The following is a 16,990-nucleotide window of genomic DNA, read 5'->3' as shown; positions in this document are numbered from 1 at the left end:
TGCTGCCTAGCCGCCTGTGTAGGCCTCTACCTCTAACTAGGCCTGTTTAATATTTTCCATTTTCAGTTCTCATTGGGTTTAGTAATAGTGTTTGTGTGTGTGTGTGTGTGTGTGTGGATAAGGGCATAATTGTCTTAAGGCCCTGTTGACCCCTGTATGTATCGGGTGGAGCTCTCCCCATTTCATTAGTGTGTAAGGAACACTGAACATGTCTTAAGCAGCAGTTTCCTTGTCAGGGCTGATCTGCAGATTCATCCAACACCTCGTGGCTCCCACGCGACCTACTTCCCCTACCCGCCTCACTTTTTCTCCTTTACTGCATGTATTTTGTTTGTGAAGTGGGAGAGCGCCTGTGTGCTTATTCCACACTGTTCACGCTCTGCCATATGTGACTCCTGGCCGCATGTGCAGGCCCCATAGGGATTCACAGTGACTCACTCTGGCCCAGGCCGATCTGCCGCGGTCTGACGCCCTCTCCTGGCCGGATGAGATGCTGCATGCTTAATGGACAGCGAAGTTTCTCTGTACGGCTTCGCAGAGCTAAGCTATTGCAAAGTAGCCCTTTTGATCTGCTCCAAGACCAGCTACTTAATACGAGACCTGGTTGTTGCTATTATTTATGACCTCCCTCAGGCTGGGACAAGCACTCCTACGGTTACCATGGCGACGACGGACACTCCTTCTGCTCCTCAGGGACAGGCCAACCGTATGGCCCGACCTTCACAACGGGCGATGTGATTGGCTGCTGCGTGAACCTCATCAACAATACATGCTTCTACACCAAGAACGGGCATAGTTTAGGTAATGCAGTAAAAATCTGGCCTGTCACTACTTTGAATAAATGCCCGCTTTTAATGTCAAGTGTGTAGTCATGAATAATGCTAAAGTGTTCATCCCATTAAACCTGTTTTCTAACCTCCAAAAAGCTTTGTTTAAGATGATCTGCTTCTTTTCTCTTCTAGGTGTGGCATTCACAGACCTTCCTGTAAGTGAACCACCAATTCACATCATGTCATACCTTTGGAAAGCTTGTGTTGTCTTTCCTGGTTAAGAGGGTGCTAAATTGCTTGGCTGGGTCCTCTGCTTGTAGTGTATGATTAAAGAATCCTGTGTCTCAGTCGATGCTTTGCCAGTGTAGGTCATTTAGAAGAATACTCTGCACAGTGACAGATTGGAACAGGTACCACCAGTATAATGAATCTGTCACTCTCTGTCTCTCTCTCTTTGTCTGTCTGTCTCTCTCGCTCTCTCTCTCACTCTCACTCTCTCTGTATTTTGCTTGGTCTGTCCCATCCTGTCCCCAGCCAAACTTGTATCCCACAGTAGGGCTTCAGACTCCTGGGGAGATTGTGGACGCTAACTTCGGCCAGCAGCCGTTTGTTTTTGACATAGAGGACTACATGAGTGAGTGGAGGGCAAAGATTCACGGGATGATCGCACGCTTCCCCATCGGAGAGAGGCTGGGAGAGTGGCAGACGGTGCTGCAGAAGTGAGTGGCCATCTTCACATTGCTACATCACCGACACACTCAGCCGTGGAAAACCCCCATTCATATTAGGTGCAGGACGGTTACTGCTTTTAATGACATTCTGCAATGTAAAACCAAACCAAAAATGTCATTTTTGAATACTTCTCTGAATGCATGCCATATTTGTCTAATTATTTGTTTATTTATTCTCAAAGATTTATGCTTATAATTTCAAACGGTCAGCTTGCAGCCTCAGTGGGACAATAATACAGGAACAATAGTGGAGTAGACTTAGAGATTCCAGATTTCTTTACAGGCTCTAAGTTAGATCACATATTTGAGAGAAGAGAGTAGAAGGAGAGTATATCTCATAAATATCACAGCCGAGAGGCAGAGAGATACATTGATACAATTGCAAAACAAATTGTACTAACTAAAGGATACATAGAGAGAGAGCACATGATGTCTATATTATACGTCAAGTTCTTTCCTATATTTCCCAGGACTATGTTACATTTACATTTACATTTATGGCATTTAGCAGACGCTCTTATCCAGAGCGACTTACAAAAGTGCTCTGGATAAGATACAAAAATGTTGTCTATAATGAATCTCAAAATCTGTGTAACCTTTTTAAAATGTACTAGAGTTTTTATGGTAAAAAAATGTGGTTCAATATTCAGACATGGTGAAATTAATTCAATGTATGTTAGTGCCTTTTTAAACATTTTAATAATATTTTGACAATACTGTGATAATTGGTACGTGCCAAGTCAAAGATTAGAACAGTGACTTTCACAGCCTAAATACCTGACCCATGGTAGTCACCAAACTTCCATCATAGTGTTTCACAGTACAATTTCACCCTAGACCTTGCAATTTTTTTTTACTGAGGCTAGCATAAATTATTTCTCAAATAACTTTGGTTTGTATCTTCTCACTCTATAAACAGTTCAAGCACATTTTCAGTTACATTTGTGAGTAACTTACAACCTAAACAGGTGCAGTTGTAGCTGAAGGGCAGGGCCGGAGTGGGACACATTTTCAGCCCGGGAGTTTCATGTCCAAATCCGGCCCAAAATTATTTTTCCCTCCCAATCGGCCCAAACTAGAGACTGACATGAGCCGGCCCATCGGGAATCCTCCCGAATCTCCCGATTAGCCACTCCGGCTCTGCTGAAGGGTGTAAACAGCATGGAGTCCTGCTACACGGTTCTTCTGCAGTAACTGTGCATGATTCTGTCTTCAGCATGGTGTCCAGCTACCTGGTGCATCATGGGTATTGCGCCACAGCCATGGCTTTTGCCCGAGCCACAGACACCATGATCCAGGAGGACCAGACCTCCATAAAGAACAGACAGAGTGAGGAACCACACACACACACACATGTACACACACACACTCACCTCTTTTGACCATCGGCTCTATTATCTTATCCCACAGACGGGGACTTGGAATATCAGCGATATTCCAACCGTTGGTGTTACAATTCATGTTTGTCTGATCTACATGATTGTTAAGGCTCAATTATACTTTTTGCTGCATAGATGTTTGGATGGTGTGTGAGTCTGATGAAAGCATTTACGCTAACACTTTCATCCCAGCAGTATTCTCTGAAACTACAGGTGACAGTGCAGCGACATACCTCTGAAAATCCACCACAGCTGCCCCCCCAGTACTGAACAGCTTCTCAATACTGAGGAAGAACTGTTGTGTTTTGGGCTGTTGGCTCCTCACACCAGTGACGGTGGCTTTATTGTAGTCTTTGAGCCAAAATTCAAAAATGATGTTCCCAGGTCAGTCTGTTTTCATCACATAGTACCAAAGGACTCATAAAGAAATCAGACAGTCTCGTCCTAGACAAATCTTCATTTTCTAAGAGACTGTCAGTTCAGACACCTATAAAACACATAATGCAGTCACTGCAATGTTACTCACTGATTGGACTAGAGTATAATTTTTGCTTGATGTAAATTAACATGCTGTCTTTTTCCAGTTTAAACACGTGTACAAATGCGACTGATAGCATGCAAATTTGTAAACGTTTACTTTTAACCAAATATTTGAAGTTTTTAAGTAACTTTTTAAGTTTGCCTTGAGACATGATGACATGATGAGACATGATTAATGTAGACATGATGACCCTGGATGAGTCACGGTGCACAAACCCCATCACTGAACATCCTTAAACACATTTTCAGTATTCTTGAAACATGTGTGTCTGTTCCTTGACTCCAGAGAGATGAAGGATGGGTGTGTAATCATATGTACTGTTAAACAGATTTGCCAAGGTCGCCAGTGGATGGATTGCCTGCAAAAAACGGTGCCTTTGATATGCACCCATAGGGAGATGATTCATTCAGTCATTTCTGTGGGAGATGATTCAAACAGTAATTTCTGTGTTTTGTTTATTTCATTCTCTGTTATCCACAGTAACACATTTGATTATTGTGATTATTGTTGTTGTTATTTATAGCATTGTGTCTGTAATTTCTCCTAGCAATCTGAATGGGCTAGGTTTGGGGCTTCTTTACAGTGACTTTAAGCCTGTGATTTTCTCCCGTGTGTGTTTCTACAGGAATACAGAAGCTGGTCTTGGCAGGCCGTGTTGGGGAAGCCATCGACGCCACACAGCAGCTGTACCCTGGGCTCCTCGAACGCAACCCCAATTTACTCTTCATGTTGAAGTGAGTGGCTTCATACGTCAGTGTGCCTGACAGCAGAACCGGCTCATCTGATGGGGTCTCCCGGCCTGCTGATTGGGTTCTGCTCGACAGCGTGGTGCAACTTCTCTGCGTTCCATAACCCTGGCATAATGGATGCACACTTTGCCAAGTCTGAGCTTGGAGTGATTGCTTAGATGAATAGGCCCCGCATTATAAGTCACGTAATGGTAACATGCTGTGGCTGAAAGTACACAAACCCCTGGTGGATCTCTTGATTCTTCACTCCCCTCCAAATAATATGATAACTGATGCACTTCATGATCGTCTCTGTTCTTTTAGTAGTAGCCAATCACGTGCTGAAATACTAGTAGCTGTATGTGCTTGATGAGATACAGAGAAGAAGTCATTCGTTATGTGGAGGCCGATTACATAGCCCATCTTAACAGCCAACACAAGTATCGCATTTCATGCTGTTTCTCATTATTTTTCTATTTTCTATTTTTCCTGCTGCTGGTTGCAGTTCTAGTTTAAATTTTCTGTGAAAACTAACACTTCATCACTTTCATTAGTCTCAAACACTGGCACAGAGTTTTAAAAACGTTGTGTTTTTGCGTGTGCTCCTGAGGCGTTTGATTCTGTTAATAAGATGCGTGACTGTATAGGTCCAGTAGGAAAAACAACACCATGGTGTCTGCCAGGATTTTAACTACAAGCAGCTGCTGTTTTGGTATATGCTCCTGTGAAATGGTCAGCACTGCATTAGTATGTGGTGTTCCTGATTTGATTAGTCAGGCCTGCTGGGCAGATTGTCAGCAGGCATCAGGTTGACCGTTCCTAGGTCAATCACGCACTCCCTCTATTTTACTTAAGGAACTATTTTTCTCCACCACTCTCTGGTTCCTCCCATTTTGACTTTGGGGTGTTCGGCTCATAAGCCTGGCAAGTGTTCCTGTATATGGTAGACTTGGTTGTGTATGTTTTCTTTGCCAGTACTTTGTGTCCTACTTACTAAGTGCTGGAATGTTTCAGAGCCTCCTGACCAGTTGGCACCTCGTTCTCCTTTGTTGTGATACAGGACTGTAACCTAGTCCTTAGTGCTTGTGCTGATGTGTAACTCCGTCCTGTCCCCCCAGTCCTGCCTTTACCAGCCGTCCGTAGGATTGTCTTGTGTTGCCCATCTGTCTGTGGCACATTCCCCAGAGCAGCTTATGCTGCCATGGCAACTCTTCTGCTTCCATGGCCATCACGGTTCCCCCCATCTGACTGAGACACTCCCTCATCGGCTCGTCGTCCTTGGGGGCAATTGCTGGGTCGAGTCATGGATGTATTGTTTCACTCTATGCAGTGAATCTTACTGTGTGTGGGGCCCCTCCCTGGCGTATAGCTGGGCGTATAGCCTCTGCATGGTGGATCAGAGGTTGACTGGTCCAGGCACCATCAGGAGTTTCCTGCTCTTGACTTTGGCAGGTTGCAGGTCTTCTCTAGTGTCAGATCATAGCAATGATCTGTTCAACTCTGAGCTCCAGACTCCTGTCACCTATTTTAAATGCACAAATTGCTTCTGTTTTCATAATGATGATTCTGTTTTTTTTTTCTGGAGTTAAATCATTCTTTGACTGTGAGTGTAACCGGGTGAAATGGCTTTGTAAACTGTTTTAATGCCTTATGCACCACAGTTCTAAATGAGATTGACCTTATTTGAACCAGAATTAAATGGCTGGCAAACCTGTCCCCGTGGTTAAATGAGGAGATTATACCTCTGAAGAAAAAAATCATACGCAAGCTGAACATAGGAGAAAAACATCTAAATTGGAGGTTCATTAATTTAAAGATCTGCCATCTGCTTTTAATGCTCATTAGAGATGTGAACATTTCTCAAACGTGCTGCTGGTAAGTATAAGTATTCTAAGTATAGTAAGTATAGTTCTAGATTTTTGTTTACCACTCTTGATCGGCTCATAAAACGAACCTCTTTTAACAGTCCAGCTCCCAATATTGATTGCAAAAGGTTTTATGTTTTTGTTTGTTTTTTGTAAATAAGGTTAGTGATTTAAAACACATATTTTTCTTGTATCTTGTATCTTATCTTTTAATCAATTGAAACCAATTTTGACATTTTAATGCATTTTATTTACATTTTAATACACTTGCTCAGTTCTGTTTTTATTCCAGCTTGGAAAAAATTACAAAGTTAGAAATTTCATACCTTTTACAGACAAAAAACTATTCATGTCCACCCATTTGGACTACTAATGCCTTATGCACTTGTGTAAGTCAGAGGTGGCTTGTCTGCTACCTGTTCAAAAAGCAGTATCCTATCTTTTAACTATGACAAAGCACAAGGGCATGACAGTAGCACTGGCCTTTCACCACTAGTTGTGTGTAAGCTACAGACATGATTTTTGTGCTCCAGCATACATTACTGATCTCTTGTATCCTTTTCATAATGTGAGAACTCCAAGATATATAAGGGGTTATTAGCTGTCCTCCTGAACTAAATCGAAATCTAAATTAAAACTTGTACACCAAAGGTAGGGAATAATCTTCCTACTGTTAGTGATTTTTGTAGTTCTTAAACTGTATGAATTTTATTCTATTGTGTTTTTAAATATTTTCTTTGTGAATTGCTTCTTTAATGCAAGATTTGTTTTGTGTCTAATTGTGCTGTGTAGTACTTGTAAACAGTTTGCGACTTGTTCTAGAAAAGCGATATATAAATACAGGCTTACTTCTCTTGGCCAGTTTGTTGTGCCTGCTGGGTATTTGATGACTGGCAAGGCAGACGTGTTTATGGCTTTGATTGTATTGTTCCCATTCAGCTGACTCTTAAGGACCTGCCTTACCCTGTGTGTGTAGTTGAGTGTTGCTGTATTTTTGTATTTCTGCTTCCTGGCTCCCATGTGATTGCAGAATCTCCAGGTATTTGTAGTTGTCCTCCAGGTGCGTTACACAAGCCTTGTGGACGTTCGGTTCCATCCTTGCCTCTTTTTTCACTATTGGCTGACTATAATTCTCCAGGTTGAATGATGTTCCTGTGCCCATGTTGTAGATCCTGGTCAGGTGGATCAGTCAATGTCCCTTTTGGTCTTTGGGTACCAATTATCCATGTACCGAAGGCAGCTGGCTGTAGTCCTGCCCTTGAATCTTTACCTGCTCTTATTGATGATTTGATTGTAAGGGTTTAGACCTGTACTATGGGAGCCAGCACCTAGCAGCGGGTTCGATTGTTCTGCTTTTTGATTACGCACAGCTGTTAGTTTTTATTAGCCAGCAAGCATGGGTCATTCCAAGTTTGTTTGTGGCTTGCTCTTGGACATCTAATGTTGTAATGCTGAATGCTTCTTGCTCTAAGAGGCTTGGATTTTCTGCTTTGAGATCTCCTAAACACGGAACATAGGTCTGGTGTTGATTCATTCCTCCCATATTCCACCGTCAGACTTCTGCTGACTTGAAGCTGAGGATATACATTGAATGGTAAATTTTTTTAGATGTGTTTTTCAAATTGACAGAGCCCCAGAAGCAAAGGGGCAGTGGGAGAGTGGGTGGGTGTCTCTGAATAGAAAACATGACTGCAGTGGGATGAATCTCATTACAGCAAAGAATGCAGAGCCAGAATTAAAGACTTTTTTAAATGCTGGAATTTATTCTGTTTAGACCCTTTGTGTGGGTGAGAAGATGCTCAGCTATATTTAGTTTATTCTGGCGAAACACTTTTCACATATTCACACTTTGCCCCCTTGCATGTAGACCTGACTGACCCTAAAGGGAACTAAATGGAGCTCCCGCCATCAGCCACGTTACATCCACGTTACAGCCACGAGTCCAGATTTTTCACCCTGGGGAGTTATGCAGTGTTCAACTAGCATATGATTTTTGTGGGGATTTACATTAAAAAATATATTTTTTATTTCTTTTTTGCTATTGTTGTCTTGTCTGGTGTTGACTGACGGCTAACCTGCCTTTCACCCACTTCTGCCTCGCTGTTTTCTGCAGCCGCCCTGACCATACTCTGGGCTTCAGCTGTTGTTAAAATAGACGCTCCTCTATGGGAGAACGAGCATGTTACATCAGACTTGTGCTGTGGCGCTTTGTGGGCGGTTTCAGGTTTCAGGTATCGTCCCTAATTTGCGAGGAAACGTCATGAATGTATGCCGTATTTGTGCAAGCACAGAGCTGACCACACAGTGGACACCGCACAAGTGTAATGGAGAGCTGGGCTTCTGTCCCCTCATCTCTTCCCTAGCTGCTTTTCCAACATGGTGGAATGTCAGTTGGACCTTATTTGCAATGCATCTCGTCAGTGACACCTGTTGCCTTAGCTACTTGTCTGGGTTTATACATCCATGGTTATTATAAAGCGCACTGCCGGTATAAATGGAACAAATCCTACCTCTAGCACACTGCATGAAGGCTTGTTTTTTCTACCTGTCTAGAATTAAAATAATGTAATAGTGTAATAAGAGTGTAACCGAGCAACCTGAATGTTTTTGCCGTTTCACCTGTTCAGCCGACAATAGAATATGATGATGTCTGCGCTGTCATGGGCAGTGGGAGTGAGTTCCTGTAGAGCTACTGTGTCATTCAGTGACTGAGAGAAATGGCTGTCAGGCAATTTAATGGAATGTCAAGCTATATATGTCAATTAGAGGGTATAATGGATTGCAGAGAAGTGGATGGTCATTTTAATGGCTTGCTGATTAGTAGATAACTCTCACAGACACATGCACTGCATTGTAAGTCAGCCATTTTTCCCTCCTCCAGGTGTCGGCAGTTTGTGGAGATGGTGAACGGTACTGACAGCGAGGTACGATGCTTTAGCGTCCGGTCCCCCAAACCCCAAGACAGTTACCCCGGGTCCCCCAGCCAGAGCCCACGCCACGGACTCCCCAACCCGCACCTTCACAGCACAGGTGACACACAAGTGCACACACACTCCCCAACCCGCACCTCCACAGCACAGGTGACACACAAGCGCACACACACTCCCCAACCCGCACCTCCACAGCACAGGTGACACACAAGCGCACACACACTCCCCAACCCGCACCTTCACAGCACAGGTGACACACAAGCGCACACACACTCCCCAAACCGCACCTCCACAGCACAGGTGACACACAAGCGCGCACACACTCCCCAACCCGCACCTCTACAGCACAGGTGACACACAAGCGCACACACACTCCCCAGCCCGCACCTCCACAGCACAGGTTACACAGAAAGCACACATACATGCAAAGAAACTGGATGTATACACCGTGTTCCAAATTATCATGCACATATACGTTATTATGCAAGTAATGCCAGTAGGATTTCTTTAAAATAAATACTTTAGATATTTTTTTATATCTGGTATAAATCTCAGACAGGTTTGTAAATTAATTTGGCTGCTGGTCTTAATTAAAGGGAAACCTTTTTGAAGAGGTTTTTCCACATTAAGTCACCCGTTGCTGCTAATGAAAATTGTGTAATGCCTTGCAAATGCCAAGAAAACAGCTGTTATTTTGTGACACCTGAAAGATCATTAAAGTGTGAAGAGAACTGTGAGTGATTCAGAGCACAGATGAAATTGGCCAGACTAATGGATTTTTTAGGCATTAACATATTCCTGGTATTAAGGGGGCAGCCATGAAAAGCCGTAGCAGAGTAGCACCCAGATATGTGGACCTGCAGGTCCTCCACAGGCTGCAGTTCAGACGCCTATAACCAAAGCTCACAAAGACGAGACATTTGCTGTGTTCACACTGTGAACACAGCAAATGTCTCGTCTTTGTGAGCTTTGCTAACATCTCTCTGTGAACTTCACAGAGAGATGTTAGCAAAGCTCACAAAGACATTTTCAAAAAGATTTATTTATTCACTGCTGAATGATGTGCTTGGCTGGCTGGTCCAGATGGATGAGGTCCCGGATGGTTGATGAATGGCCTCTATGTTCTGTTAAGACTGCGACATCAGCATGGGGGTGTCTGAGCACTGATATGGGCTGGAATATTGAGATGACATGAAAATGACCTCTGAAAAACAGGTGGAGTTTCTAACCAAGCATTTTCTAAAGAGAATAATCAGGTCTTTTTGGGAAAAAATGTTCATGCCGGACAATCATCTCAGACTGCTAAGAACACAGTTACGTGGTCAGACAGCTGTCATCTCCATGCCTCAGTCCTGATAGCATCTGACACCTTCTTAAAAGGAAGATCTGAGGGTGGGTGTCCACACGAGGAAGACAGTACTCATAACCACAAATGAAATACATGCAGCTTGTTTTATTTATAGGCAAGATTTATTTGTCTTCTCAGAGAATAATTAAATTTCATATGTAATTTATCTGTAAATGTGTTTTGTTTTTTTGTTTTTTTTGGAAAATGGTCTGACCATGCAATGTATATAACAAATTTTTTTTTCAAGTTTATCAGTTGGCAAGTTTTCAAACTGCATTTCTAGCATTTCTAACACAATAATTTCAGATGTATTTTTATTTTCATATTATCAATAAACGTAACAGCAGTGCTTATTGCTGTTGTTGAGGATAACTAAAACCCTTAAATGTTTGACTCTTTAGAAAAAAATCAAAAATAACAACATGCGTAATAATTTGCAACATGGTGTAGTGTGAGTGTTGTGCACCTGTAGTTGGTCTTCTACCATCCTATGTTCAGATGAGAGACCAATATCAGTGGCATTCAGATACACACATCACTACTTTGTGTAGATGTTCATAGCATGTGCCCAGGTTAGCTGACCCTTGAGAAGCCCCTCACAATATGTGCCCATTTTAACTGACCAATGTACAGATCTTCAAAGCATGTACTAGGTTCAGCAGACGCATGTCTGTGTTGAGGAGATGATCTGTCTTAACTGTGTGTGTCCGTCATGGCTAGGGGCAGACAGTCCCGCATGCAGTAATGGAGTCACCTCTTCAAATAAACCCAAGAGCCACAGTAAATACCCCGGAGCTGGCTCCGCCTCCTCCTCCCCTTCATCCTCACCCTCCTCCGTCAACTACTCCGAGTCCAACTCAACCGACTCCACCAAGTCCCAGCCCCACAGTGCCACTAGCAACCAGGAGACTAGGTATGTGTGTGTGTGTGTGTGTGTGTGTGTGTGTGTGTGTGTGTGTGTGTGTGTGTCAGTGAATGCTTGTCCATTGATGCGTCCGTATGATTGAGAGAGCACACTAGCGGCCCTTTAGATATACATTTGTGTGTTTAGATATATATTTGACTTTGATAGTGTCAATGAATTTTCCTCCATTGTCTCTCTACTTGTGCCTGTGCACGTGTGTGGATGGGCACGTGTGTGGATGGGCACGTGTGCGCACTCAGTGACAGTGAGATGGAGATCGAGGCGGACAACTACAGTAACGGTGTGGCGGAGAACTCCTCCACCCGCATCATGAACGGGACCTACAAACACCAGGAGATCCTGCAAGGGGATGACAACGGTGTGGGCAACGGAGTAGCTGGTACACACACACACACACACACACACACACACACACACACACACACACACACAGAATTACTCACTGATTAATTTGCCACACTGAGTGACCTGTGAATAATCCCAGCTTGTATTGGTCCTGTTATATTTGCTTCATTCCTCCCTTGTTCTGTGCTCTGGATGAGCCGGACAGACCCCCTCTCCTCTCCGTCCTGAGTGGTGCTAAACTAAGATCTCCTGTAATTCAGGCCATTTCGTGTTTGTCTCTGAGGGTACCGAGCTGTCTGTTAAAGTGGCTGGAGGTTTGGAGCTTTCTGTGCATGCGTGCTGCTGTGTGTTTTCGTCTGTGCCCAAGCCAGTATGGTGCCACAGCATTTGGGCTGGATGCTCCTGTGCTTCTCGGGGGCTGAATGGTGTGGGAATATTACTGTAATATAACGGTGTGGGAATATTACTGTAATATAACGGTGTGGGAATATAATGGTAATATAACGGTGTGGGAATATTACTGTAATATAACGGTGTGGGAATATAATGGTAATATAACGGTGTGGGAATATTACTGTAATATAACGGTGTGGGAATATAATCGTTATATTACAGTAATATTCCCACACCGTTATATTACCGTGTGGGAATATAACGGTGTGGGAATATTACTGTAATATAACGGTGTGGGAATATAACTGTGTGGGAATATTACTGTAATATAACGGTGTGGGAATATAACGGTAATATAACGGTGTGGGAATATTACTGTAATATAACGGTAATATAACGGTGTGGGAATATTACTGTAATATAACGGTGTGGGAATATAACTGTGTGGGAATATTACTGTAATATAACGGTGTGGGAATATAACGGTAATATAACGGTGTGGGAATATAACGGTGGGAAAACGCTGGTTAAGCTTGGCTCAGTGGGCCAGGCCTCTGGACGAGGACTTTTTCCTGCAAACTCCAAATCAAAACGATAAATCATGCAAATGTGATTAAGTCACAAACCCAGGGCTTGTGTCAAAGCCTAGTGATTAGAGAGCAGCGAATGCTTTACTGCTCTGTCCGCCATACTGGGCCCTTCCTCTCTTCTCAGCTCTTCTTCCTCATCTGTCAAGGCTAATGAACATTTCAGAGTGTACTTTGATGTTAAAATTCTGGATGAATTACTTTGTTAGATATGGAATATTACAATGTTTTCTTTAATTGTAATTGGTGTCTGCTGTTGTGTGTGTTAAAGTGCAGAGTGATTTGCTGTTAGTTTCAAATTAACCATCCATGAGCTTTAGAACATGTGATGGACCCGTGTGCGGTGTGCAGATGTCCACACACATTTAGAACATGTGATGGACCCGTGTGCGGTGTGCAGGTGTCCACACAAATTTTCCAGATGAAAAGTTTCTGAAGGGGGTGACCACCCCTGTCCTGTGTGTTGTTCCCCCAGAGGACGACTGTGTCTCCCGGCAGCTGTGCGGGGGGAACCAGGCCGCCACAGAACGCATGATCCACTTCGGTCGTGAGCTCCAGACCCTCAGCGAGCAGCTCTCACGGCAATACGGCAAGAACGCCACACACAAGAAGATGCTGCAGGTAGAACAGGGAACAGAAACTCCAGACCTCAGCTCTGTGATTAACGAGGCTTGGCCTTTCTAAAATGCTGTGACTGGCATGTGGATGTTTACTAATCTTTCAAGATGTCCATACATTGTGAAAGTTTGTAATAATAAAAAAAGCACAATACAGTTAAAATTGATTTAAGATGTGATGTAATCTCGGGGGGAATCTGTTCATTTCCACAAATGCTAACCAAGGCATTGCTTTATGTTTGACGTAAATGTAATAGCTTAGACTGGTGATAAGTTTGCTGTGATGTATGTCGTTGCTGTGAGTTTCAGTCATGGTTTGCATCTGATTTTATTGTGACAAGTGCAGAGTCTCTAAGGACAGGGCCAATTAGTCCTGTCTGAGCTACAGAAGGGGTTAGCAGCATGTCTGTAGTGCTCTCTGCAGTCCCTTTGTGACTTGCTTTGAAATTGTGTGTGTGTGTGTGTGTGTGTGTGTGTGTGTGTGTGTGTGTGTGTGTGTAGGATGCGTTCAGTCTCCTAGCATATTCGGACCCATGGAACTGCCCGGTTGGCCAGCAGCTAGACCCCACACAGAGAGAAGCTGTCTGCTCTGCCCTCAACAGCGCCATCTTGGGTAACAAGATGCGAGACTTCTGTCCATGCGAGACACACTCACACACACGCCCCCTTGTGGTGCCGGTACTTATTGCTCTTTTCTGGATGTCCTGCAGAGTCCCAGAACCTGCCTAAGCAGCCTCCGCTCATGCTGGCCCTGGGCCAGGCCACAGAGTGTGTGCAGCTCATGGCACGGGTGCGGTCCGGCTCCTGCTCCTTCGCCACAGTAGACAACTTTTTGCACTAGCCCCAGTCCAGGTGACCGGATCCACACACACACACACACACACACACACACACACACACACACAAAACACTGAAGGATGAAGGATCTCTGCCCAAAACATCACTACAGTTTTGAATATGTCTGTTGTTTTCTCTCTTTCAATTGATTTGTTTCTTCAATGATTCCAGGTGTCACTGCAGGGTGCAGTACTAAGAGACGGAGAGTTGTTCAGAATTGTATTGAAGTACACAAGGTTTCCAGAGAAATGGGGCATTCCAGACAGATTTCCTTCATCAGCTGTGCAAAGTGCTTCTGAATTTTGTAGCAGGAGGAACCAGTTTATACTGGAAAACATAGATGTTTAAATCATAACCTTCATGCTGTTCTAAAGTTCAGAGTGTATATCAGTTATTTTTATTTATTTTCCTTATTTCATTGCTGCAGTAGCAACAACTGGCAATGCAAACAGATGTAATGTAGATGCAAACTAATGTAATGTCCATTAGTATTAAAATGCATTGCCTCTGGAAACAACAGATCCTTTATTCTGATGGTCCAGAAGTGTTCAACAAAACAATCAGCTAGTCTTCTCTTGGTTTCTCCACTGTAAATCTAATTACATCTCTTGCAAATAATGCATTACACGACTCCTGCAGTAATGCATGTGGAGGAATGGTCGAGGACAACCGATCCTTTTGTACCCAGATATTTTAGTAATGTACATGTAGCTCATGTGGGAGAGTGGCTGCAGACTACAGGACCACAGTGATCTAAACGTTCTGTTATCTCACTCTCAACAAGCATATCTTTGACGTTTTTATAGATTTTGTAGATTGGTGGAGCATCGCTAAAAAGGAATGTGACATCTGCATCATCCAGGAGGATGCTGAAGTGTTTCAGTATAATATTAGCCACTGTTTTATTAGTAGGATGATGAGTCAAAGCAAAAGGAATTGTACATTGTGTAGGTCATTGCGACACGTCTGTGAGCAACTGGTTGAAAAATGTCCAGAAACTGAAATATTATTTCTGTTGGGCAGGAACAAGCAGATACAATAGGACATCCAGGATTATCTCTGTTATTAATTTTAGGGAAATGATAATAATAGAAACAGGAAGAGGTCCGTTCTACAGTAAGATTCAGAGCACGATCAGGGAGGCGTCCTGCTGAAATGGCGTGATTAATATGGATTGAACGGAGGCCTGAATGTATAAGATGTCTAATCTAAACTGGTACCTCCTACACATTCAGAACCACAGCTACTTACACGGCTTATGAATGACCTCTGTCTGAAACGTGCTGTTTCTCTGGAAACTTCACTACAATTTTTAATATCTCTCTCTCTCTCTCTCTCTCTCTCTGACTGTGTGTGTGTGTGTGTGTGTGTGTGTGTGTGTGTGTGTGTGTGTGTGTGTGTGTGAGATATATATATATAATATATATATATATCTGTCCTTAGCAGGTCTTGGGAGGATAAGTAGCTTATCAGGTAGCTAATCAAATGCACTTGATTAATTGGTCATCAGCAAGTGTGATCACCTCTGTAAACGCAGACGTCTAGGGAGGTCTGCTGGTTTGGGGCATTCAGGCATGTTAACACAGTGCCAAGCAGGAAAGGCATCATCAGTGGTCTTGGAGAAGCAATTACTTCTGTCCATCAATCTTGGAAAGGTTATTAGGCCATTTCCAAACAATTTGAAGTACATCATTCTACGTTGAAAATTACTAAAGATTATTCACAAGTGGAAAACATTCAAGAGTGGATGTCCCAGCAAATCCACCCCAAGGTCAGACTGTTCAGTGCTCAGCAGAACTGCAAAAAACCAAACAGACACATCTCCACACTCTACAGGCCTCGGTTGGCGAGTTCATGACAGGACAGTTAGGAAAAGACTCAACAATATGGCTTGTTTGACGGGTTGCCAGGAGACAGCCTCTTCTTTCTAAAAAAGAACACGATAGCATGGCTTAATTTTCATGAACTGGCACCTGAACAAACGACCGGACTTCTGGAACAACGTCAGCTGGACAGACGAGACCACAGTGGACAAGTGTGGCCATCATTCTCAGTGCGATATTTGGCAAAAACCAAACGGAGCATATCGGTCGGTGCAAACCCCTCATAGCAGCTGCGCCTGCACGGAGGTGGAGGGGGGGTTGTGAGGTTGTTTTGCAGCCACAGGATCTGGTCACCTTGCATCTGGTTGCAATTAGAAGCATGCTGAAGTACTGTGCTGCTTTTAATTGAATATGATCAAATACAGATTGTGTGACACTATTTAAAGATTATTATTATTATTCCATTTATTATTCCTCTAGTCTTTTTAGTTTCTGTTTTGTAAGTTTGTTGCGCTCACCTTGAAATGAACCAGATTTCCCTCTTTTGATTTTTTGACCATGAGCTCTGCTGTCTACCAAAGTAGAGTCAAACGAGAAAAGCTCATCTATCTGAAAGCCAAAGTTTGTCCAAAATTGGGGCATGGAGTAGAACAATGACCGCGAGCACACCAGCACATCTACAGCACAATCGAACAGAAAATAATGATGGTGTTGCAAAGGCCCATTTGAAGTCCAGACCTCAACCCAAATGAGCTGCTGTGGCAGGACCTTAAGAGAGCCGTGTGTAAACGAATGCCCACAAACCTTCGTGAACCGACGCAACGTTGTAGAGAGTGGGCCCATATTCCTCCAGAATAATGAGACAGACTGAGAGTCATACAGAAAATGAACACTGTTATTGCTGCTAAAGGTGGTTCTACAAGCTATTGATTTAAGGAGTGGGCTTCTCCATTTCACTTTAGTTTTGAGAAACAATGACACGGTGGAACCTCTTGTGGTGTTATCTGTGGTTGTATTCATCTCATTTTAACACCCTGCTAATGACCAGATTATTAATGTCCTGGTGCATAAAACAATAGAGTTCAAAGAAGAAGTGTGTGTGTGTGTGTGTGTGTGTGTGTGTGTGTGTGTGTGTGGTTAGGGACTGGTAGTGTTTATAATAATTGCCACT

At 43.3% G+C, this 16,990-nt stretch overlaps 1 protein-coding gene across 2 annotated transcripts in view; it reads left to right on the top strand.

The window, feature by feature from the left end:
- ranbp10 (RAN binding protein 10) overlaps window positions 1–16,990 on the top strand; it is a 28,762-nt gene that overhangs the window by 8,352 nt on the left and 3,420 nt on the right. The window contains exons 4-14 of one of the 2 annotated variants that reach the window (XM_076991875.1): window positions 634–801; window positions 963–985; window positions 1,305–1,489; window positions 2,718–2,830; window positions 4,047–4,155; window positions 8,896–9,044; window positions 11,013–11,205; window positions 11,457–11,575; window positions 13,018–13,163; window positions 13,661–13,772; window positions 13,870–14,011. In XM_076991875.1, the coding sequence (XP_076847990.1) occupies window positions 634–801; window positions 963–985; window positions 1,305–1,489; window positions 2,718–2,830; window positions 4,047–4,155; window positions 8,896–9,044; window positions 11,013–11,205; window positions 11,457–11,575; window positions 13,018–13,163; window positions 13,661–13,772; window positions 13,870–14,000 (1,448 nt within the window). In that variant the 3' untranslated portion in view covers window positions 14,001–14,011. Of the gene's footprint in view, window positions 1–633; window positions 802–962; window positions 986–1,304; window positions 1,490–2,717; window positions 2,831–4,046; window positions 4,156–8,895; window positions 9,045–11,012; window positions 11,206–11,456; window positions 11,597–13,017; window positions 13,164–13,660; window positions 13,773–13,869; window positions 14,012–16,990 lie in introns of both variants that reach the window. The other variant, XM_076991873.1, reaches the window with a different exon arrangement.

The sequence above is a fragment of the Brachyhypopomus gauderio genome, chromosome 2, assembly GCF_052324685.1.
Source record: "Brachyhypopomus gauderio isolate BG-103 chromosome 2, BGAUD_0.2, whole genome shotgun sequence".
NCBI classification, from domain to species: domain Eukaryota; kingdom Metazoa; phylum Chordata; class Actinopteri; order Gymnotiformes; family Hypopomidae; genus Brachyhypopomus; species Brachyhypopomus gauderio.
The sequence above is the reverse complement of the archived record's forward strand: the minus strand, read 5'-3'. Positions and strand labels throughout refer to the sequence as shown.